Here is a 21,824-nt window from a genome sequence, read left to right on the forward strand (position 1 = left end):
AAAAATAAATACCGAGATCGGTTAGCTCATGTAACGTGGCGACAAAAAACACTAAATTTAGCTTATTAAGTTGAGGTAATGAAGTGACCAAAGTTGCGGATTAGAACTATCTGAATTAAACCTGAGAATAAAAAAAGAGGTAACTTATTCTTCAGCATGACAACTCAAAGATCCTACATCCAAATTTCACAAAAATTTAACACAAAATTTAAATGAATTGTCTTGATCTAGTCACATACAGTCCTGATCTTGATCTATCTGTTTGATCCAATGAAAATTGGATTTAGAGGGTAGAATTTGTCCGATATAAATAAGAAGTGGCTTACTGAAACCGACTGAAACGTCTATAAATATACTTAATGAATTCCGGATGAATTATACAAAACGTGATGTTAATTTTGTGAAAAAAAAACCAATGAGTGAAGATAGAAGGGATGAACTATGAAATACTCAAATTTAATTTACGTAGATTCAGCAGAATTCGATAAAGAAACAGAAGATGTTACTTTCGGAGCGAACATCGTATGATTAAATAAATAAATCAGTAACTACTTAGAAGTAATTTAGTGAAAATAAATGATACAGTAATAAGATGAGGTGGCGTCGGATTCTAAAAATCATGTTAAGAATAATTAATCAATGCAAGCATGTTGAACATATTTTGTATTCTCATACACTACAAACGACTGTTATGAGCACACTAAAATAAAAGACATCTCATAACGTGGACGAAATGAAAGTGGAGGGTTATTCGTATTCTTTTATTATGTTCAGTATTCTCTTTCATATTCGGTTTTGTCTTTCTTAAACCATTTATAGCAAAGGATTTTATAGGACTATTTATGTGATGAAAATACTGTTTATGTATACACATTTTTTAAATAATATATTCGATACAGTAATGAACATAGTCTTTTATAGGTACCGTAAGTTCGCTAACTGTAGTTATACCTGCAACATTTTAATAGTTCAACAGATTCTATATATGTAGAAGTTTCTCTTTTCATGAGGTTCTCAGGCTAATATACAAGGTATACGTGCAAATATTTTGATATTTAAGAAAAATGCATGTAAATAAATGCCCTATTTAATTTCTCCCTCGCTATAATAGTTTTTCCATAAATGTGTCACGTATTTGTCGGACATTTTATTAATGACCGTATTGTAAAATGTCAGCCAGTTTAGACTACACGCATGTCTTTCAATCACATGTACTCCCACCAAAAACATTTTGTCTCAGTCAAGGGTCGTTAACCTTGTACAGACCCAGAAACAAAATTTGAGCCACCTAATTTTAGTAACAAGCAGTGTCGTAGCCAGCGAGAGGGCCAGGTGGGCCCAGGCCCACCCAAAAATATGCGAATTTTTGTGTTTTTTTTTAATGGGAAATACTCAACATTAAAACTAAACCATGAATCCAGAGCAATAGGTAGTTACAGTCGATAGCATTAATGTAAGAAGTCAAAAATGCGTTCATTTCTTCAAGGGCCAATTTAACTGCGTTGGATTGGCCTAAAAATTGTCTGGCAGCGATAAAAGGAAGGAAACCGTGGAGGTTACTGAATTGTTACATCAGCTAGAAAAATTTTACACCTTATTTTATTTGGTATGTTTAGACGATATTCTTGCTCTTGCAAATTCATTATCGGAAGCACCTCAGTCTCCAAAAATTGATATTAGGAAATGTTCGTTTTTCATTAAGGGAATGATATAAAACTTTTCAAAGCTCTGAAACGAAGAAAAATTCGACAATCATGTCAAGCACAAGGTTTGTAATCTATCAATTCTATCCATTGAGAGGGAGAAAAGTTGGGATTTGTTGAAGGACCCATTATCAGCGATCGACAGATTCGTTGCTAGGAAATCTCGACAGCTCCAGTTCATCTTATGAAGCGTTTGTATAGATATGCCTTGCATGATTGTGTATAATGATTTTTCATGTTATTAAATAAGACTTCCGAGAATGAGTTTCAAGAGGGTTGACAGCAGCGGCATTGTCAGTAGATGGGTCAGGTACTTTCTAAACCCTGAATATCCGGCCCACCCAAAATAATTAGTCTGGCTAAGCCACTGCTAACAAGTTCCAGAGACAACGCATTGTGCATGTGCAATAAAAAAGAGCGCCTAAATGTATGCTACTTGTGGATAATCTTGCGAAGCTTGTTGCCTACGTTGCCTACCAAGACTCGGCCCATTTTTTAATTCCGGAGCTGTACGAAGCTCAGTCGCCGACATTTGACATAAAGGATTCACTAATTCTCAAGTAGCCGATATTCATTATTTAATCTACGGAGCAGCAGGAGAATCTGCAAACGTGGCCCAGGGAGCTCTATCGCCAAAGATTTCCAAATAGTTTTAGCCCAAATAAACGAATACTCGTTGCTATGCGCCATAGACTCAAAGATACAAGATCTCTTCGTCTTTGGAATATTAACGAATCTCAAAGCATTGTATATTTTCATGTATAGAAATAACTTCGAAGATTGAGAACATTTTTACATAATATATCATCCATGATTATCTCTAAAAATACGTATTTGCACGTATACCCTTTAAACACTGTATACCGCATGTAGAGATCCTATTCTGATCCGTTAGACTAAATTCAACCGTAAACCTTCCGCATATAACCTTCAAAAACTTAATGGCTGTAGCCAATCAGAGATGTGTGGCGTTACACAGTCAGGATTTTATTCTTCCCGCTACTACGACGAAAAATTAGCTCTCGAGCATAAATATTGTAATCTAAAATTTATTTATTATTAAACTAACCAAATCTAACCTGCCAAGGATTCGTATAACCAGAGTACGAAGGGAACGCTAGTTTAGTCAGAAGTATATATGCAAGCCTGAACAAACCAAAGCTAACCTGTCACTCGATCTTACAAACTAGATCTCCAATTAACGTCTCTTGTACACCTGTTGTTTGGTGCTGTATTGCGTAGCAGCAACGTTCATTTTCAAAATTTCCATGGGGTTGCTAACTTGATTGAAACATAGTCGAGAAAAAGAGGTGCAAAGACGAACCCCGCCACTTTCATTATCACCACTCGATGTACACGTTTATAATTAATTATTTTTGGTTCTCTCATGTAGTGTCTTGATATTGACTCTTGAAATTATGACAGAAGTGTATCTGAAAATAAATAAATAAGTAGAGACTAAAACTGAAGTAAATGTCTAATACTAGATTTTAACTGAAGCTTTTGCTGGTTATGGAATTACACACTGCAATGCCTACTTTGTTAAGAGTTAATCGCAGACACGAAGGCGGCAAGTTTTTCATTGCGCAGTGACAAATAATGTGATCACGTTTTTAATGGCCAACAAACTTCGATTCGCAATTATACTAACACAAAATATTCACACGTATGTAGCAAAATATTACTAACCAAAGTCAAGAACCAAGTTTCCAAGTTTATAATTTTTTGTTTATCAACACGAATTATAAAACGTTTTAAGTATTTTCCGTCACCAGGGACACATTTGAAATTTAAAGAGGAAATTTGTGCTTTTATAAATTCTCAGTGTCTCGACTGCATTTGGTATACCAATGATAGATATCTGGAAAAAGCTCTCACCTCAGCAAGGTAAATTGCAAATTGCAGCGTCTTGCCGAAGTAACCAGCGAAATGAACTTGTCAATGAAGTGACCGTTATTGCGAAGCGTATTGCGATACACGAGAAAAGAGAAATGGCGTGATTAATAGAAAGTAAGGATGAATACCATTTGTAACACTGAACTACTACGAGAATAGAGATCTCATCGATTAGAAAACAATATTACCAGATAACGCACTTTGGTTTCGCTTCTATTTGGAGAGAGTAATAGTCAAAATACGTAATAATTTTGGATATTTTATACGTTTTTGGATTCTAACACTCTGGCCTTCCAGTAAGTTTCAATCTTCACATAAATTCTAAGATGATATATTTTTTTCCGATTACTTGGCTACATTATAAGATGCTTTTGTGACTTCTGTAAGTTCTATACTCTGCAGTTTCACAGATCTATACAAAGAAGTGAACTTTATGAGCAAGATACAACTGATAGATTTTGCGTAAGTCCTCTCCTACAGGAACAGAATGTTTTTACGATCTACATTAGTAGACTATTCTAAACTTTATACATATTTTTCCGAAGAAATACACTAAAGATTTAAGATGAGCTACCAAGCATAGGCCTGAGATCTAAGGCAGGAGGTTTATATTAATTCTGAAATTAATATAATTCAAAGCGTTAGGGATTTAAACTTTGAACTGTAGCACTCAATTACTGGACCAAAGGGAACAAATACCTACATATTATGGAATATTTTATTAAATAATAATTCGCCTACATGAGAAGTATCACATTTGAAGCATTTGGGTTGTGACACGATAATGCATAGGCTTGTATTGGGAAGATACTAAAGGGGAAGACGAAAAAAGTCACTCAAATGAAATTATAAGTTATGGCAATAGCCTACCATAATTTCTGCACTGTAGTGTAATATTGATATAGTATGCAGATATAAAACAGGCAACTGTAGGTTGTTAGCCTATAGTGCATTAAAATGTCTCCATGTTTATATCAAAATTAGAATATTTTCAACTGGAGTATAAATCTTATGATTTACTCAGTTTCTTATGAAAGTCCACAATTAACGCAATTACAATTCTAATTCTTTCGTTTGTAACTGACTCTAAATTCAATAATTAGACGATAGATATTCATATAAAAATGATGTTTTATTATTATTATTATTATTATTATTATTATTATTATTATTATTATTATTATTAGTTTTCACAGGGGGATGTGAAACTAGTTCCAGAAAGAATGTTCGAGACAATATCGTCACGCTGCGGCTGTGAAGAAACATTGTAATATTTTCAGTAACCTCGCGAGAATCACTACGCGACTTCTTGCTAAAAAAATTGTTTAAGCTTTGTGGTCGCTTAGGCATATCAAAGAACTCGGAACGATAATGTGAAGTTTGTCAAATGCAAAAACATTAAACGAACGTTTTACAATAAAGTCAGAACTAAAACTAACGAACGGGTGAATACCGTTCTCAAAATGAGTTTAAGATCGACCCATGTTTACTGGAACTTTTTTGCTTCTATTATCGTATACTTTGAATCGTTTGAGTTTTCGCTATTAATTTTGATACGCCCTATTTTTCACAAGTTAAATTTCATATTGTGCGAGTTTCATTTTATTACAAGATCGGTTCTAGGCGGTAGGGTCTTTCCATAATAAGGATAGTAGCACATGCCTCAGCACCAACAACAGGGATTATATTGAAGGAGGGATAGGAGGACTATGCCTTATATCGATATAGATTTTGTTACTTTAATCCCTGGCGCTACAGCCCGTGAAGGGCCTAGACCGACCAGCCAGCTGCTGGCCTCACGCCCACATGCCGAAGCAGAGGTGGACGACCATCCAACCAGAATGGAGGTATCGTGTGGTTAGCACGATGATCCCCCCAGCCGTTATAGCTGGTTTTCGCAACCGGATTTCGCTACCTATCGCATCTCCCCAAATGGATCACGATGCTGGGTGAGCACCGGTCCCATACACTGGCCGAAATTTCATGAGAAAATTTCTTCCCCCATGAGGAATCGAACCAGCGCGCATTCCGTAACGAGAGTCCTAAACCCCATTTCAGTTTGGTTGATAGACTTTCCCCTCTACTCACACTCCCTACTCTCAGTGAAGGGGAAGATACTACTGTCCATTTCACAAACGTTAGACTAATTGACTTCCTACATAGTGACAAATTTTATTTCTGAAAGGGTTTACCGATGCTCTATATTTAGAAAGTCCATACTAAGCGCCTATATTTCATTTTATTTTTGTTTATATTAACTGACACATTAAAAAGCTCTGAGAGCAGAAGATAAATGTTTTCTCCACCGCTAGTTGCTACTCTACAGCATACGCAATGGGACAATCTGCACTGTGTCGCTCCCCCTGACTTCATAATACAAATTGACATTCCTAAATGTAACTAATTATATTAGTTGAAAATATCGTAAGAACTATACAAAAATATACTCTAACATGTAATTGTCAAACATCTGTGACACTGTATTTTATATTCACTTATGTACTTTATTTAATATTTTATTTTCTAGTGTGTATAGCTTGGGGGGTGCAGGTATAAGAGGTAACAGCTACCATCGCATCCTCTCAACTTGTATCAAATGTCGTTTAGGCAGGATGCCTTAGACCACTACGCCACGGCGCGGGACTTTTGTTACTTTGACAGTGAAAAATTAGAGAAGGGGAAACGATCATGGATAAAAAATACTCGAATACTCGGTAAATATGTAATTTTTTTCTAAAAGTTTAAGGGGGGGGCAATCCTCCATTTGTATACGCCCCTGTGACTGTCACGGCTTGAATTTCACAGCGTTGCTGCATGCGCAAGAAACTTCCTCACCCGCCTTAATCGTGCTTTTAGTTCAAGCTGTTCACCACTTGTGCAGAAAAGGAGCAGAGTGCGGTATTAATTGGATAGTTTTAAAACTGGTCTTCGGATGTTAATGATTACTGAGGGAGACGCAGGGTAAAGAAGCTAGTTCTAATGAAAACCACTCTAATGTAAGTCGCCATGTTAGGTTCACAGGTGTCTGAGTGTGGTGGTTAGAAAAGACGCGGCTGTCGCAGCACCATTATCGCGTCACTGCTAGCGGGGTGCACACCTCTCTCAACCAGCGTGCGCTTACCTGACTGTAGAGGCTGCTGAGCGTCCGGCTGATCCGCTGAGCGTCAGATGAACGCACGCTGCCCGAGGAGGAGGAAGACGAGGACTGCCAATTCTATGCTGTCTTTATGCACACGGACTTAGAGATTTTGGAGTCTTTGGCCACGTGAAAAATACGTTATTAGTACATAAAAGAACGCTGTCTTCGATGTAGAACGGTTTTCGTTTCTTTTGCCATTCAATTTTAGATTTGAGGGTTGAAATTAGACTTTTAAGGAAAATGAAACTTTTTAGCATGGTTTCTTTAGGAAGAAAAGAATATTAAAACAGTAGTGAAGGGAATAACATATTATAAGGAATTAAATATTAAATACTGTATTAATAATTTTTGCTTTACGACCGATTTCTCCAACTATGAAGAATGTTCAGCAATTTTCTGAAAGCTTATTTTCCTTTCATGAACATGATTTCTGACATTATTCAAACTGATAATTAAACTTGAAGAATGGTTTTCGATCTGTGAACTGAGTTGACTATCATCAGATCGCTCAAGTAGTGTTTTGCAGTTGACTATGTTGAATATACTGAATTAATTTCTTAAATAATTTTAGTAAAATATCAGATAATTTAGATGCCTACGTGCTGTACTGAGAAGTGTTAAAAATATATTATCTGAATATCCGTCGAGATTGATGCATTTGGAGAGCAATATACTTACGAGATAGCCTGAGAGCTGCTCTCTGAATAAATGAAGTGAGCATTATTGTGTTTGTATATAATATCAAGATACTGAGGAGAGGGAATTTTGACATATTACTTTTTACAAATTTTCAGTCAATGATAATCTTCTCATATCACCTTAATATCTATCCTCGGTGCATACCAAATCTTTTATCAACAGTGAACACTCCATTTCAGGACTTCGGAGAGATTAGCGTTTTATTATGTTGACACAGAATAGCGCCCTCGAGAGCCGAGTCTTGCGTTGCATCAGATCCATACAGACCAGTTCAATATTACATCGAAAGTCTTCATGTAATCCTCGATAAGACCGCATGGATCACTCATTTTCATCCCGAAATTAATACGTCCAGTGAAATCGTAAGCAAATAAAAAGTCTGAATATCTCAAAGAGACGTAACCTTTTGCTTGTAAAGGTCAGAACTCTAGAAAGTCTAGCATCTCTGTTCTAGTTCCAGCAAAACTGAAGTTGGTATTTAAAAAAAAACTGAATTATGTACACTTTTACCCTCGTTGTCAGCTTGTAAAAACTCTAAAAATTTTCACATTTGTTTTTTTACTTTTCATGATGAGAAAGTAAAATGTATGCTTGAATGGTACTCTAGTCTCCATAAGTTTTATATTGTCATACTCTATAATCCACGCATTTAATTCAGAACGTTTCAGACTGCATGCATGCATTCGTTCTGTAATATATTGCAATATGAACTATTAGATATTCCAGGCCGGAGCTACCACGCGAAAGATGAAGTGGACGAGTTTTTATTTTTCGTTCAAGCTGTTATACTGCTTCTCATTCCACTAACTTATAACACAAAATTATTTCTTCGATATACATAAATTTTGTTTAATAAAAGAAAATTTACTGATCGAATTGGCTCAGAAGGTAACGTTTGAGACTCACATTTGGGAGATCCCGGGTTCAAACTCCGTTAACGACCAATCTGACTAAGATATTTCATGGTTTCCCTCAGTCACCAAAGGCAAATGCCGGATTGGAAATTTATATACCATAATTCATCACCGATTCAATCACCAATATCATAAACATCAATCAAAACCTAAATCAGTGACATGAACACAAGCAATCTACAACACACAATAGAAACAGGAACGCCACAATAATAAAAACAGACTAATGGAATATCCATAGATCCTGAAAACGCGATATGACCACAGAGGTTAACGCGTGTATAAATAAAACTAAAAAAATAAAAAGTTTAGCTGTTTAAAAATCAGTTTAACAATATTTTATGCAAATATAATATGTTTTTATAAAGAGAGCGTTTCATTCGGCTTCCTACAGACAACGCGCGTACGATGCATGCATTCATGACATTCTAGGTTGCATAATCATCGATTAATAGCTCTCGCGTTTTACAGTTTTATAACTTGATTAATACCATAATATGTTACATACACGTAAATTTTATTTGATAATTAGTATTAACATGCGTAATATCAAAGTTGTTGAGAGAGGTGTTCGTCTCCATCCACACGTTCTCGACGTACTATTTCAATAAAATTTTCGTTCACACAAAAGTTCTCGTTTCGTAAATCCAATAGGCCTACTATTAAACGATTATTTCTTATGCATCTGTAGTTATCGACTTAAGACTCATTAAATAGACTGATTTCTATGAACTAATAATCTACTATAGGGGAACAACTTACAAAATTCCGTTGGTCTGCGCATGCGTCAATCTTAAAGAGTGACTATACTATTCACCTCCTCCTTCCTAATTGTCAGGCAATAGTAGCGCGTACTGTTAGCAGTGATGCACTAGATGACGCGTCAATCAATAGCGATAATGGTTCAGATTAATGCAGGGAAAAATACGACTCCGCCTCCAACACAGCGGTAAGGTTTAGTAACCTTCTACAACGGAGTTTTGCTTTGCCAGTTGTAGAGTTACAATAAATAAACTAAATCTAATCTTTAACCCCTCGATCACGCTCTTCCGCACCACGATTTTCAATTGTCTATGCCTTATGGAACTCGATTATAAAAAACGAAAGCACTTGCAGTTACCATGATAATATGGAGGGCTTCAACAACGCAGTCCAATAGCAACTGAGCATATCAAGATTCTGTTTCGTTAAAATATAACGGATTCTTACGACATTAAATGGTAGTGCTTTTGTCCAGGCCTTGAATATCCAATAGATAACAGTTGTCTTACAGTGACTGAAGATTAAACAATACACTACCCCATTCAACCCTCCAATTTCAATCTACATCAAAATACTGAGGTACATGCAGATGATTTTGTGAAAGAAATACTGATATAAAAGAGAAAAGAGTTAAAGAAAAGTAAGAACTACGATAACTAAACAAAAAACAAGAGGCCAGTATTAAATTAAAATATTTATTCTCTAAACATAACAGTCCAACAGCACAGTGGGAACAATTCCCAGATACTCTAAGAAGATCTCTTGTAAAATAAAGTTTGGCGCTAGAAAAGTACATCTTAAAATGAAATAAACAGTGTGTGTGACATAATTAAATTTAGCCACTCTTTAGCCAACAATGTACTCCCGGACATTAATTTCGTGAATTTATCTTTTTTTGTTCTGCACTTCATAGACAATGATTCGAAAAAGTGTAATTGTTTAGTTTACAGTATTTGTAAATCTAAACTGGAAAGATATCTTGCTTATATTTTTACGTTACAAAATTAAAATTATATTTTCACAAAATGTATTAAAACACATGTTATTTGATGAGATTAAGAAACAATTTCAGCATGGCCGCAACAGAAATCGCGACCGAATGTAGTAGCGCCAATTTGTTTATTTTACTTGATCCCCTCGGAAAATAAAAGAGTCCAACGCGCGCCTCACACATCAACGAAAGCAAAATATAACATGCGATGAAATCAATACAGACTTGAAGTAAAGTAACACATATGAAAACACAACGACCAAGCAAGTCCTGAGATACTTCCCTGCTGTACTGGACCCGCCGCAGATTCAGTTTATCCCTGCTGCTAACTGGGGTTTACTTTTCTTGTTTATGATGTCCAATTTCATTTGCACTTCGGAAAAACGAGACTTCATGTCTTAATTATGTGAAATTTAAATTTTGTGTTTGTTTTTTTAATAAAACAGTACGCACTACGTAATTTTCATTTGTCTTTCAGGTACACTTAAAGGAAATAAATTCCACACGACATTGTTTTAGTAATTTTAAAATTTTATTGAAAATTGATGTTTTAAACTTTCTGCCCATTAATTCCACGACTTCTTATCTGGTGTCCGACCACGGGTTTTCATTCAAAAAACTTTTTTTTTACATTAATTCTTTCGTTAATAGAGAGTACCTTCGTGCTTTCCGCGATAGTGACCAGATTCCAAATTGAACTCCCTTTCAAGAGCCAAAATTGACACATTTCTCCATGACGCATAAAAAACATGGGAAACTATGGTATTCTACTTTCCAAGTACAGAGTCCTTATGGCTGTCGTAGCATGAGATCAGGCTCTCGGGCGACAGGTCGAGTATCAGCCGGTAGAATGCTGCCTACAACGGCGGAAGCAGGGATTATGAAACCTACCTTACAGAATATGTTCAAAATGTCGTCCTTCGGCCCGTATACAAGTTTGATATCGCTAGAAAATGTCACATCACTTACTCGACTAAGCTCTCAACTTTAGTTCCTATTTCATGCCCAATATTTGCCTGGAGTTCCTCTAATGAGTGCAAAACACTTTGTCTTCCAAACTACCCCAGAAATAAAAATCCTCTTCTGTCAACTATTGAAGAAACGGGCTCAAGATCAGTATTTGATACCGATCCGAATTATTGTCTCACGATAAAACATAAAATATTGGACCTATTATTCCACTTGCACTTATCGTACGTCGTACACCACACACCAATTCTCTGATCATACTGGGCAGTTTTGCGCAAAATTACAGGCTTTCGGAAAACCAATATCGACAATTTTGTGAGTTCACAAGCTCACTTAGAAGGAACCAAGATCCGTCTGAGAAAAAAGGAGCTACGTATCTATTTCATCATCCTGAACTGAATTCAGAAACAAATTTCAATAATGCACTCTTTGAACCAGGTCGCCTTCTCGCAAAGCATGAACACGCAGGCTATGTACTTTCAGTTGAATCAGTGACAACATATTCTCCCGATATGAAGCTTTTAAAGGAGAGGAAGAACGAAACTTTCAACATCTAGGTAAGGTAGGTTTCATAATTCATTTCTGCTTCCGCTGTTGTAGACAGAATTTTATCGGCTGATGCTCGAACTGTCGCCCGGGAGTCAGATCCCGTGCTACGGCAGCATATATATTAAGGACCCTGTAGAACTCCATGCTATCGACAGGGAAACATTCTAAGAAGACAACAATCATGCATATCCATGAACGACACTACCTGGACTATGGTGCTTCAGAAAGAAGGACGTCTAGTCATAGAAATACTTTCTACATAATTCTATCATCTTATATTTTGATATTTTCAAAGTTAATGCTAATAATGACGGCAGTTTCTGAGAAAAGCTCTTAATTTCGTCATATAGTCTTATAAGAGACATTTTTAAGAGTCCCTGAAAGACAAAATAACAGAGAGATCAAAACGAGGGAGATTCGTTCTGCGGAGAGCTGTACAGCAGATAAATTGTTGCATTTCTAACACTGTCGTCCATCAACACTCCACTGCAGAGGTACACAGTCAGTTTTGGTCCGCCACTCAAATGAAGGTCTCCTGCCGCTTGTGATAGTATCGCTCCATGAGGTAAAGAGTGTCGATATGGTCCATGATCCTGCGTCCTACTAGGTACTTTACCTCCTCCTGGCCTTCCTTGCCCGCGATGTGCAGGGCCGTGTACATGTCTTTCGTGGTGGAGTCCACGGCCGCTCCGTGCTGTAGCAGCAGCATCACGATGTCCACGTTGCCCAGCCTGGACGCGATGTGCAGCGGCGTCTGCTGCTCCTGCGAGGTCAACAACGTACAGAATGTGTAAAAATGAATGACATCGAAACCTTGATTCCGAAGAATTTGACGTAAATACATCTATTATAATTACTTTTTAGGCATAGTGGCCGTTTGTTATAGACCTACTATATTTATGTAAAAATATTCCAGAATATGGTTTCTGATGTTTAACTATCAAATTTTGGACAGCAATAGTTCAAATACACCTAATGAATGAGTGGGGGAAATGGGAAGAGAAACATTTCAAAGGTACGTGAAAACGCGTCCTTGCAAGGGACTATGTACTAGTTTCTCCACCCCTCGTGAAATTCGAGCAGGAGTCCCTCAGGAGTTTATATGCCTATTGGTCGACTGAGGAAAAAAAATGCAAAGAATACACATTACTCTTCCTATGAGAGGAAGAAATTTTGTAAGGACAACCGAACGAAAACTAAATGTGATACTACAAATCTGAAGATATTACAAACATTAAAAACCCATGAGTATATCTGTTCTACAGTATCACTGCTTTATTTCCTTTCTGTAATCTACATCTGTAACTGCTATGAGAAATCACATTAATCCATTTAAATTGTTTATTAAAAAGGAAATATTGGATTTGGAAGAACATTTATAAATTTGACTACTATTATATATTTTTAAATATGCTGAAAATTATTCCAGTCATAACATAAACATATATTATTTGTAACTTCGGTAATTTATAGTAAAATAATATTTCTTATCATCACATTAAATGTTGGTGTCTAAATAGTTAAACATTATATATTATTGTATGCTACATCGTCTAAAATAAATCTTCTGTCTCAAGTGCTTAAGTACATTATCTATTACAATATTTCTAGGCTATTAACAATTTTGCAAAAATAAATTTTATTTAAGAAATACACCATTTTTTATTAAATAAAGCGCAGATTAGTTATTACCTTTATAATAAAGAAAACGTACTTCGCAACGTAATAGTGATACAAATGGGATAAAAAGAGAACGTTACGACTTTCAGAGGCTTACACATGTAGCAATTTGGAGAAAGTAGTTCTAATTGAAAAGCTTCCACATGTGGGAATTTAGGGAAAGTAGCTGTAATTGGAAAAGAAAAGTTTACGACTCGCAGAAGTAAGCTTCCATATGTGGGAATTTAGGGAAAGTAGCTGTAATTGGAAAAGCAAAGTTTACTAGTTGCAGAAGCAAACTTCCACATGTAGGAATTTAGAGAAAGTAGCTGTAATTGGAAAAGAAAAGTTTACTAGTTGCAGAAGCAAGCTTCCACATGTGGGAATTTAGAGAAATTAGCTGTAATTGGAAAAGAAAAGTTTACTGTGAGAATTTAGAGAAAGTAGATGTAGTTGAAAAAAAAAGTTTACTACTTGCAGAAGCAAGCTTACACGTTTGAGAATTCAGAAAATGTAGCTGTAATTGGAAAAGAAAAGTTTACTGTGAGAATTTAGAGAAAGTAGCTGTAATTCAAAAAAAAGGTTTACTACTTGCAGAAGCAAGCTTCCACATATGGAAATTCAGAAGAAATAGCTGTAATTGGAAAAGAAAACTTTACTACTTTCAGAAGCTTCCGCATGTGGGAGTTTAGGGAAAGTAGACATCAAAAAGAAAAGCTTACGACTTGCAGAGGGTTTTCACATGTGGGAACTTAGAAAAAGGTAACTGTATATTGAAAAGAGAACTTTAAGATTTTCAGAGGCTCCACGTGTGGGAATTTGGTGAAAGTAGCTGTAAATTAGAAAGAAAAAAATTATGATTTTCAGAGGCTTTCAAATGTGGAAAAATCTACTTGGTGACTAAGACAAACTTAAGGACTGAAGGAAGGAAATGCTTCTAGAATTATTAAAATGAGAAAAGCTTTTCCTCCATATACTATATAAAATATACTGCATATTAAGACGTTTGCTAAATCCTAAAATATTTCTACTGTTAGCAATTAAATATTTCAACACTTTCAATAAATTAAATTGTTTTATCTATAATTATTAAAATAGTAATATTGTACTACAAAATAGCGAAGAAAATTTTATAATTAAATTTGGACATGTTACAGTGTAAACTGAAAAATTTGAAAGTCTATATCTATGTAGGAGGAATGAAATATTTATTCAATTGCAGAAAATATTAACATCATGGTAATAATACCTACAATTAACAACGAATATATATATATATATATATATATATATATATATATATATATATATATATATAGAGCACTCCATATAAATCGGTGAATTAGTAACGATGTTAAACGGGTTCCTAAATTTTATTCACTCAGATTTGAATTTTCGAACACTGTGGAAAGACTAGATTAAAGTTACAGATAGCTATATTTGCAGCCTCTTGCGTGACCGCAGAGAACTCTGACGGTAGAAAATATCAAACGTGTACAGTAAGTCGATAGGTTGCTTTGTGTCCGGGGATAAACACCAGACAAGCCCTCGAAATAAATAATTGAATAACTTACTCTAGCTCGGGCGTCGACCTGCGCCCCGTTGCGCAGGAGGATTCGGATGATGTCTGTTTGGTTGGCTCGGGCTGCGAGGTGCAGCGGCGTCTCGCCCCTCACGGTGGGCACGTCGGGGCTGGCGTCGTGTTGCAACAAGTAGATGACGATGTTCATGCAGCCCATGAAGCTGGCCACGTGGAGTGGGGTCAGACCGGACTGCAACCAGCAATACAGGCTCTCATTATAGCATTACACACATTTCGCAGTAATTGAAATGAGCACCACAATGATTAAAGGTGGTAACATTAATCACGATTATACATTTATATTATTTTCTTACAGTTGGGAACCTTACTAAAAGGGTTGAAATGTTTGACTGCTATAAGCAGAAAGGTAGTTTAAGGTAATGTAGAAAGGAGAGAAGAATAGGATAAGAAAAGATGGGCGAAAGAAAAAATCGAAATAAAAGACGAGAGAGAATATGAAGGAAAGTAAAAGATGGGCGAGGAATAAGTGAACGAGAGATACAGTGAAGAAGAGAGAGAAGAGGAGATGAACGAGAAAAGAGAAGATGGATAAGAAAGGAAAAGATGGAGGACAGAAGAGAAAATGGGTGAGAAGAGGAGATTGACGATAGGAAAGGAGATGGACGAAAGAGGAGGAGATGGACGAGAGAAGAGGATATAAACGAGAAAGAGAAGAAAAATAGATAAGAGGAGATAGATAAAGAGAAGATATAAAAAAGAAGAGGAGATGAACGATATAAAAGGAGATGGATAAGAGAAATAAAGATAAATAAGATGAGAGAAGATGGACAGGATAAGAGAAAATGTATAAGATAAGAGAAAATGGATAAGATAAGAGTAGATGGATAAGAGAAGAGAAGATGGATAAGATAAGAGAAAACGAATAAGAGAAGAGAAGTTGGACGACAGAAGAAAATATGAATAATGGAAGAGAAGATGCGCGACAGAAGAGAAGATGCGCGACAGAAGAGATGCATAACATAGAAGGTGGAGATAGAAGATGCTGGAGAGCAAGAGAGAGATAAGATATAAGAGAGTGAAAAGATTAACAAGAGAAGATAGAAGAGAGGACGTGAAGAGAGAGATGGACAACAGAAGAGAAGATGTACGAGATAGACGAAGATGGAAGAAAGGGAAGGTGAAGGAGAGAGAAGATGGACGAAAAGAGAAGATGAACCGACAGAAGAGAAGATGATCTAGAGAAGGAAAGATAGATAAGATGGACGAAAAGAGAAGATGAACCGACAGAAGAGAGGATGATCTAGAGAAGGAAAGATAGATAAGAGAAGAGAAGACGGACATTAGAAGAGAAGATGAACGACAGAAGTGAAGACTGCCGAGAGAGAAGTTTGAGATAAAGATGTTGGAGAGAGAGAGAGAGAAGATGTACGAGAGGGTGGAGATTGACAAGAGAAGATGGAGAGAAAAGATGAAGGAGAGTAGGAAAGATTGACAACAGAAGAGAAAATGAATGAGAGAAGAGAATATGAGAGAGAGGTATGGAGAATGGGAGAAGATGGGCAACAGAAGAGAAGATGATCGAGCGAAGGAATGATGAATAAATTCACGGCAGGATTTAGACTGTTCTCTGACTGTGAAGGTGTGTGCTCACCTCTGTCGTGGCTTCGATTGAGGCACCGTGTTTGAGCAGCAGCTCCACGACCTTGATCCTGTTCTTCTTGCAGGCGATGTGGAGCGGCGTGAACCCGTTCAGCGCCCGTGCGTTCGGGTCCGCCTTGCGGTCCAACAGCAGCTTAGCCACCCGCACGTGTCCGCAGTGGGCCGCCACGTGCAGCGCCGTCAGGTAGTCCACGGTCACTTCGTCGACGGGGGCGCGGTGGTACAGCAGGATCCGTGCTGCGTCCACGTGGTCACCCTGAGAAGCCATGTGCAGTGGTGCCAACCCATTCTGCGACCAACAGAAACAGTGTCAGAACACACAAGCCTACTTCCTACTTATATCTTTTACATGAAAAATAAAATAATCAGAGTATATCCAAATACAGTGTCAAAGGGAATGTAAAATTCCTTCAAATGAAACATGGACTCAAGACTTATACGTTTTGTCAAAACATGTAAGTATATAGGACACTGTACATATGCCATAGGGTCAGATGGGTTCTAGAAATAGTCCCTACAACATTAAGGTAATGGTCCCAAAGATATTTTAGTCTTTCTATACCAGTTACGAAGAAACTTGCTGGTTGCTGCTGAAGACACTGTTTCACCGCATCTTTCAATTCCTCACTGGAAATGAACCAACGTTCTTTAAAACACATCTTCATTGGTCGAAGAATGGAAGTCATAGTGTGACAAATCGGGACTGTAAGACGGGTATTCCAGTGTATCCCATCTGAATTGTCGCAGAGTTGTGACCGTGGCATTCGCAACATCGGGCCTAGCGTTGTCATGAAGAAGAACAACTCCCCGAGACAACTTTCCTCGACGCTTGGGTCCTGGTGGCTGTGCGAAGAGCCATGCTCTGTTAGATGTCCACTGAATCTATGTCTTCCTTACACAGCAACTGAATCACAGCCTGTTATGCGCGCTTGGATGTATCTTTTACAATTAATACGCATCTAAGACCAGAGTTCGATTCCCGGCGCCGGAGCGAATTTTTCTCCTCTAATATTAATTGTTACCATAACAGATATATTCTGTAGGACAAATAAAATAATAATCTTTAGTAAAAAAAAAATTGTACAGTGGCACTTGATCTCCCAAAATGTCAACAGTGTTGCCACGCCAGTCTTTGTTTCATTTGAAAGAGGATATTACTTTTCTTAACAGATATGATTCCAAAAAGTATGAAGAAAAAAAGTAGATAGGGCCTATAACATTTTGTCCCTTCCAGATTGTTTTCAAAGAAATTGTCATTACATTTTGTGTTAAAATTTAGATTGCGAATTCCATGAAACTGCTTATAAGTACTAGGTGTTTTTTTATAGAATAGTGCAGAACAAGTTACAGTCCTGGCAGTTTAAAAGTTCCGTAACATTGCACGGCCAGTCGGCGGCCCAAGCCCCATGCATTCGCTGGCATTTCCCTCCATGGAAGCGCGGCGCTCTTCCCGCCTGCATTTAGCCATTACTATTATTATTATTTTTCATTGCTTTTGCTTACTTACTTACTGGCTTTTAAGGAACCCGGAGGTTCATTGTCGCCCTCACATAAGCCCGCCATTGGTCCCTATCCTGAGCAAGATTAATCCAGTCTCTACAATCATATCCCACCTCCCTAAAATCCATTTTAATATTATCTTCCCATCTACGTCTCGGCCTCCCCAAAGGTCTTTTTCCCTCCGGCCTCCCAACTAACACTCTATATGCCTGTGGTCGTGCCGGAGAATCAGTCCCATTCCGAGATTTACTGTTAGGTTTCGTAACAAGCTGTTTTTTACGGTGATGGGTTGTTAGCCCTTCGCCCAACCCCCAAGCTGGAGGACCACCCCTTATCGGCTGTTCACGACTGCTTATTCAATATATTCGCAGCTACCCTCCATATCCATTGCCTTTGCTACATACATAAAATGGGAGAAATTGCACTTAGTGTCCCGCAAGAAAAATGTACATACAATATGCCATCTGAATAAAATTGATATATTTGTTGTTGAGTAACTTGCCTTCCCTGATAAGCATTTGAAATTGTGCCAACCTAACAGTAACACAATTACTATCGTGATAACTGTAACATGCGTTTATTCGTGGAAGTGTTGCCAGTAGCGAAGTGAATCTAGCAACTAGAAAATCACTAAATTTAAGCAGGTGATCGAGTAATGTGGAAAAATGTTCAAGATGTTCAAGTTGCAACGTAGTAGTTCACGTTATATTGCACCCACCATACATGCTGGCAAGAACGCCCATACCAAATTAAGATATACTTTACCTCTTAAGTAAACTGAGCGGTTGTGTAAACATAAAATAACTGAAACCTTTCCGCGGAAGATCGTTTTTTTATCGCGCAGTAGAAATATTGTATTGAAAAGCTCTCAGAATCGCTTTTAAAGTACCGAACAGATATCAATTACTGCAAAAATTTTCTGTTCGTAGTAGACGCAGTTGTAAAAGTGAAGGGAACTTCAGCTAAAGAGTGAAGACTGTGCGTATTTACCTTGGTTTTAGAGCTGATGGGTGCACCACGCTCCAACATCATATCGACTACTTGTTCGTGACCCGATCGGGCCGCGCAGTGGAGAGGTGTCAGACCGTCTCTCGTCTTTGATTCAATGTTGGCACCCTTTTCAAGCAGGAGGGACACCATGTTCGTCTTGCCCCATTTGGCCGCCACATGCAGTGGCGTGATGTTGTGCTGAAGATAAACAAGGTAACATTTTCTTATACAAATTTACTACAGTAGCTAACAAATGGATTGTCTAAAAAATTATCTATTTATTTACTTTATGTGTGTTCTACAACAGAGCAATGAATTACAAGAGCTACATGTAGATTAAGTATTATGTAAAAAATAAACTAAGACTAGAAACTAAATAGTTAATGAATGCAGTTCTACAGTGACAAACTATAAGTAGAGATCGGCACAATTTGAAGAAAATTTTGCTCAAAATGAAATTTATTTTGGAAAAATATGAAAATATATAGGCTAATAAATATTTCAATGATAGTAACTTCGTTCCTAAACCATTTGGAGCAGGTTTACACAATTATTTATAAAATAAATCTTTGGATATTAACAGTTTTGTCTATATTTAATGTTATCAAACGAAATATAATAAATTTGCATAAGTAAACAGTTTTGTCATAATCAAATCGTTATCTGAATACAAGATCTAGGCAACTCAATTTTTTACACTGAAGAGACAAATAAGTTCTTGCATTGTCGAACTCAACACTGGTTACGATGCAATACAAGTAACTTCTCTATATAGACGATAGAAAACAAAAGATCCGAAAACAACTGAATGAGGTGTATAAACAACTGAATGTTTTTTCATATTTAAGTATAAAAATATAGGGGTGCCATTTTGAAATTTCAAAGTGGGGTGGCTGGGGAGTGGGGGTTAAATCTAAAATGCAATTAAGCGTGGTTTCAGACTTCCCCCTCAATATATAAATTGAGGTGTTTTTTGTTTAAATTGAATTCAATTTAAATAATTAGTTATTTAGACTGGGAAGTTTTGAAATGAAAGCCCTGTATGTCGAATTATTGTGATTAATAACGTTACCGTATTAAAAGAGAGTGACCAATGCATAAACGTTTCACGTTAAAAGAAAGAAAGGAAAGGAAAATAAGATATAAAATAATGAGATAAGAAATTACTTATTTTTAAGTCTACTCGTTTTAGTTACAAAAATATAGATATCGTGATAATTGAGATGTGATAAGGTAAGAACCCCAGCACAGGCAGAAATATAACAGATGACAGATTGTAAATTTCTGTGCAGAAACATATTATCTACAGGCATTTCATCAGCAGAAATGTCACAGTATTTACAGAAGATATTCTATGTTCCATTGAGTAAGAGTTTAAGAGACAGAAGTGACTTCTTCTCTGTGATTGGAAGGCTTAGACCTTAACGTACCTTGGCAGAGTAGTTTACGTCAGCTCCTCGGTTCAGCAAGAGGTTGGCAATGCTTTCATTACCGTAGTGAGCTGCGATGTGAAGAGGCGTGAAGCCACTCTTCGATGTCACGTCTGGGTTGTGGTCATTCTGTAGGATTAAGATAAAGCTAGTACCACTGCCTTTGCTTTTAGAATAATTATGAGTATTACGACTTTCAGTTGTTACGATAATACACTGTGTACTATCATCTAGTGCCCACTGGCCCAAAAGTGGAACGTGGGGAATATTACTGTGATTGAAACACATCTGTGGTGTTTGAGTAAAGCTACGGTTTGTTTACGGCGATCATCGCCGGACGCAGTTCGCCGGCGATTCAATATTTCTACACGGCCTTCTCTAAATATCGATCATTGAACATGTATGCAGCGATGTGCGTCCTGAATTTGCTTCAGAAGCAACCTCCAGCGATCTGCGTCGCGTCCAACGATCTACGTTGGCGATCATCGCTGTAAAGAAACCGTGCGCATTCATTTTAACTGCTAGCCACTCTAGGCGAGCATCGCCAGCGCCCGGCGATGATCGTCGTAAACAAACCGCAGTTTAAAGAGAGATGTCATTTGAAAATGAGTTTTCTGTTAAATGAAAATTAAATATCGAACCCTTATTCTAATAATTTTCTACATATGGAAAACACTCAACACTCTTTCTTCTTGTATATATGTATAATTACGACTATCGTGCAAAAAGTACCTTCAAGAGTTAAGAGTATATATCTGTGATGTTCGGGTAAAGGAGGATAAATCATTTTTTTGTTCAAGTGGAGTTTTGCTCCTCAGGGAAATACACAAGTTAACAGCTCTTTAACTGAACTGGACTCAAACATACAGAAATGTGTGTTATCAACTGATCGACGCATTTTAGATATTTTGCGTGGTTGAAGAAAGCTGTCACAGTTTCCTGATCGGAATTTTCTTCATCGTCACTACAGATATCAGGTGTTAGATACTCCACAACATTTTGAATATATGATTTTAAGAATGGCAAAATTATACAGGTGAGATATATATTAAGTAATATAGCGGAGGTTCTGAACTATGAGCCAAATTCTAGTTAGGTAGATGGTCAACTTGCACAGAGAAGTTCATATCGAATTGAATACTGATTATTGAGTTTTATGAAAATAAAGTTAATTTAGATACGAAGTCGTAAGATAAAAGCAATTTTTCTGTACATTACTTTCGTGGAGAAGACAAGGAATTTTATTCCCGGGAAGTAGTTCTGCAATAACACACCACATTAGGGAAGTAGACTCTACGAAACAAAAACACACTGTAATATAATTTCCCTTGCACTCTTATCAACAGTAATCTCACTAGAGGTTTTGATTTATCTATAGAAAATCAAAACTCAAGTGGGATTTAATTGACTATTACACGATT

The 21,824-nt window shown here is 36.9% G+C and overlaps 1 protein-coding gene across 24 annotated transcripts in view; it reads right to left on the reverse strand.

Moving 5' to 3' along the window:
* The window catches only part of LOC138712124 (ankyrin-2-like), a 512,384-nt gene that overhangs the window by 362,903 nt on the left and 127,657 nt on the right, over positions 1-21,824 (reverse strand). For all 24 annotated transcript variants that reach the window (XM_069843559.1, XM_069843553.1, XM_069843566.1 and 21 more), the window contains 5 exons: positions 20,404-20,532; positions 18,974-19,171; positions 16,476-16,772; positions 14,856-15,053; positions 12,239-12,385 (listed from right to left, as the gene is read on the reverse strand). In XM_069843559.1, the coding sequence (XP_069699660.1) occupies positions 12,239-12,385; positions 14,856-15,053; positions 16,476-16,772; positions 18,974-19,171; positions 20,404-20,532 (969 nt within the window). The remainder of the gene's footprint in view (positions 1-12,238; positions 12,386-14,855; positions 15,054-16,475; positions 16,773-18,973; positions 19,172-20,403; positions 20,533-21,824) is intronic.

The sequence above is a fragment of the Periplaneta americana genome, chromosome 13 (assembly GCF_040183065.1).
Source record: "Periplaneta americana isolate PAMFEO1 chromosome 13, P.americana_PAMFEO1_priV1, whole genome shotgun sequence".
NCBI lineage: Eukaryota > Metazoa > Arthropoda > Insecta > Blattodea > Blattidae > Periplaneta > Periplaneta americana.